The sequence below is a fragment of the Tachyglossus aculeatus genome, chromosome 25, assembly GCF_015852505.1.
Source record: "Tachyglossus aculeatus isolate mTacAcu1 chromosome 25, mTacAcu1.pri, whole genome shotgun sequence".
NCBI classification, from domain to species: domain Eukaryota; kingdom Metazoa; phylum Chordata; class Mammalia; order Monotremata; family Tachyglossidae; genus Tachyglossus; species Tachyglossus aculeatus.
Window position 1 is genome coordinate 1830826 of NC_052090.1, and position 2833 is coordinate 1833658.

General features: G+C 61.2%; 1 protein-coding gene across 1 annotated transcript; it reads left to right on the top strand.

Annotated features, from left to right (window-relative positions):
* Window positions 1–1935: 1935 nt before the first annotated feature.
* LOC119945386 (proline-rich protein 2-like) lies at window positions 1936–2490 on the top strand. Its single transcript, XM_038766435.1, has one exon. It carries the CDS (start codon window positions 1936–1938, stop codon window positions 2488–2490), a length of 555 nt encoding a protein of 184 aa, XP_038622363.1.
* The last annotated feature ends 343 nt before the right edge of the window (window positions 2491–2833 follow it).

The following is a 2833-nucleotide window of genomic DNA, read 5'->3' on the forward strand; positions in this document are numbered from 1 at the left end:
AGAGCTCCAGAGTTCCAGGAGTCCAAAAGCCCCAGAATGCCAGATTCCCAGATCCCCAGAAGCACTGGAATCCCAGAGCCCCAGGAGCCCATGAGTTCAGGAGCCCTAGAGTCCCAGGATCCCCAGAGACCAAGAGCCCCAGAGTCCCAGGAGCTCTGGAGCCTCAGGAACCCTAGAGCTCCAGGAGTCCCAAGGCCACAAAGTCCCAGAAATCCAGAATCATTAGAGCCCCAGAAGCCACAGACCCTAGAGCTCCAGAGGCCCAGGAGAGCTACAACCCCAGAATCTGGAGCACTAGAGCCCCAGAGCCAGGATTCCCAAGGCTCCAAAGCCGCAGAGCCCCAGAAGCCCCAGATGCCCCAAAGCCCCAGGCACCCTAAGGTCAAAGAGAGACAAAATGCCAGGAGCCAAAGCAGCTTCAAGGCCCCAGAGACCCCCACAGTCACAGGAGCCCCAGAGGCCCAGATACCAAGAGTTCCAGGAACACCAAGACCAGAGAGACCCAGAACCACAGGGGCCCCAGAGCCTCAGGAGCCCTAGCGCCCCCAGAGCTCCAGGGGCTCCATATCCCCAAAGTCCCAGGAGCTTCAGAGCCCCAGAATCCCTCAGGCCCCACAGCCCCAAAGCCCCAGGAGGCCCAGATCCCCAGAGCCATAGGATCCACAGAGTCCAGTCCAGAACCCCAATACCTCAGAACCTCAGAGCCCCAGGATCCCAAAATCCCCAGGAACACCCAAAGCCCCAGAGCCTGAGAGCCCCAAGAATTTCAGACCCCAGGGCTTCTGAGTACCAGGAGCCCAAAGCCCCAGAACCCCAGGAGCCCTGGTGTGCCAGAACCCCAGGAGCCCCAGAACCCCAGAGCCCCACAGCTACACAGCCTGAGGAGCTACAAGGCTCCAGAGAACCAGAGCACCAGGAGTCTCAGAGCCCCAGCAGCCCAGGGACCCCAAGGTCCCAGAGCTGCAGAGGCCATGAGTCCCAGGAGGCCTACAGCCCCAGAGTCCAGAGCCCCAGAGCATCAGGAGTGCCAAGGCCCCAGGATACCCAGACTCCAGAGCCCCAAAGTTCCAGGAACCCCAAAGCCCCATATTCCCAGATCTCCAGAGCCTCAGGAGCACTGGAGTCCCAAGAACCCCAGAACCCCAGAGCTCCAGGAGGCACAGAACCTAGGAGACCCAAGGTCCTAGAGCCCCAAAGCACCAGAGCCCCAGCAGCCCAAGGACCCATAGGTCCAAAGCCCCTCAGGAGCCCCAGATCCCAGAGTCCAGAGCCACAGAGCTACAGGAGCCCTGGAATCCCAAGAGCTCCAGAGCCCCAGGAGCCCCAGAAACCAGGGAAACCCAGAACCCAGGTCTTCAGAGCACCAGTAGTCCCAAGGCCACAGAGCCCCAGATCCTCAGAGCCCCAGGAGCACTGGAGTCCCAAGAACCCCAGGAGCCCCAAGATCCAAGAGCTGCAGAGCCCCAGAACCCCCAAGCACCAGGAACCCAAGAGCCCCAAAGCCCCAGAGTCCCAGATTCCCGGAGCCCCAGGAGTCCTGAAGTGTCAAGAACACCAAGGGCCCCAGAGGCCCAGAATCCAGAACCCCAAAGTCCCAGAAGCCCGAAGGCCCAAAGTCCTAGAGCCCAAGGGGACACAGAGCCCCAGGTGCCCCAAGGTCCCAAATATGCAGAGCCTGAGAAGCCCCAAGACCCAAGACACCAGAGCTCCAGAAGCCTCAGAGCACCAGGAGCCCCTAGGCCCAAGAGCCCCAAAGCCCCAGAAGCCCAGGAGCCCCAGAGCCCCAACATCTCAGGAGCCCCCACAGCCCCAAAGGCCCAGAGCCCCAGATCCACAGAGGTCCAGGAGCCTTGGAGTCCCAAGTACCTCAGGAGCCCAGAGCTTCAGAGCCCGAGGAGCCCTAGGCCACAGGAGCCCCAGAGGCTAAAGAGCCCCATGGCTGAAGGTGATTTAGAAGCCCCAACAGCCCTAAGGCCCCAGAACCCGAGAAATTCAGGAGCCTCAGAGCTCCAGATCCTCAGAGTCCCAAGAGCCCTAGAACCCCAAGTGCCCCAGAGCCCAAAAACCCCAGAGTCCCAGGATCCCCAGTGCCCCACAGCCCCAAAACCTTTAGAGCCCGAAGGCCCCCAAAGCCCCAGAACCCCAGAAGCCACAAGGCCCCAGGGCTCCAAAGACCCAGGAGCCCTGCAGCCCAAGTGCCCCAGGATCCCCAAGTCCATAGAGCCCCAGAGCTTCAGAAGCCCCCAAACTTCAAATCGAAAGTGCCCCAGGAGACCTAGTGTCCCAAGAACACCAGGAGCCCTAGAGCCCCAAGAGTCCCAAAGCCCAAGATCACCAGAGTCCCCAGAGCTCTGGAGCCGCAGGACCCCCCCCAAAGCCAGAGCTCCAGATCCCCAGAGCCCCATGGGCCCTGGAGCCCCAAGAACTCCAGAAGCACCAGAGCCCTCAAGCCTCAGGAGCTCTGAGACCCAAGAGCCCCTGGTGCTCTAAGATCCCAGAGCTGCAGAGCATCAGGAACCCTAGAATGCCAGAGCTCCAGAAGCTCCAGAGCCATAGAGCCCCAAGGCCCAAAAGCCCCCAAGCCCCAGAAACCCAGGATCCCCAAGGTCCAAGAGCCCCTGAGACACAGGAGACACAGAACCCCAGAATCCAGAGCCCCAGAACAACATGAGCCCCAAGGCCCCAGAGTCCCATGATCCCCGAAGCCCCAGTAGCCCCAGAGTACCAGGAACACCAAAGTTCCAGAATTCCATATCCCCAGAGCCCCAGGAGTGCTGGAGTCCCAAGAATCCCAGGAGCCCCAGAGCCCCTGAGCCCAAGATCCTGGGGAGCC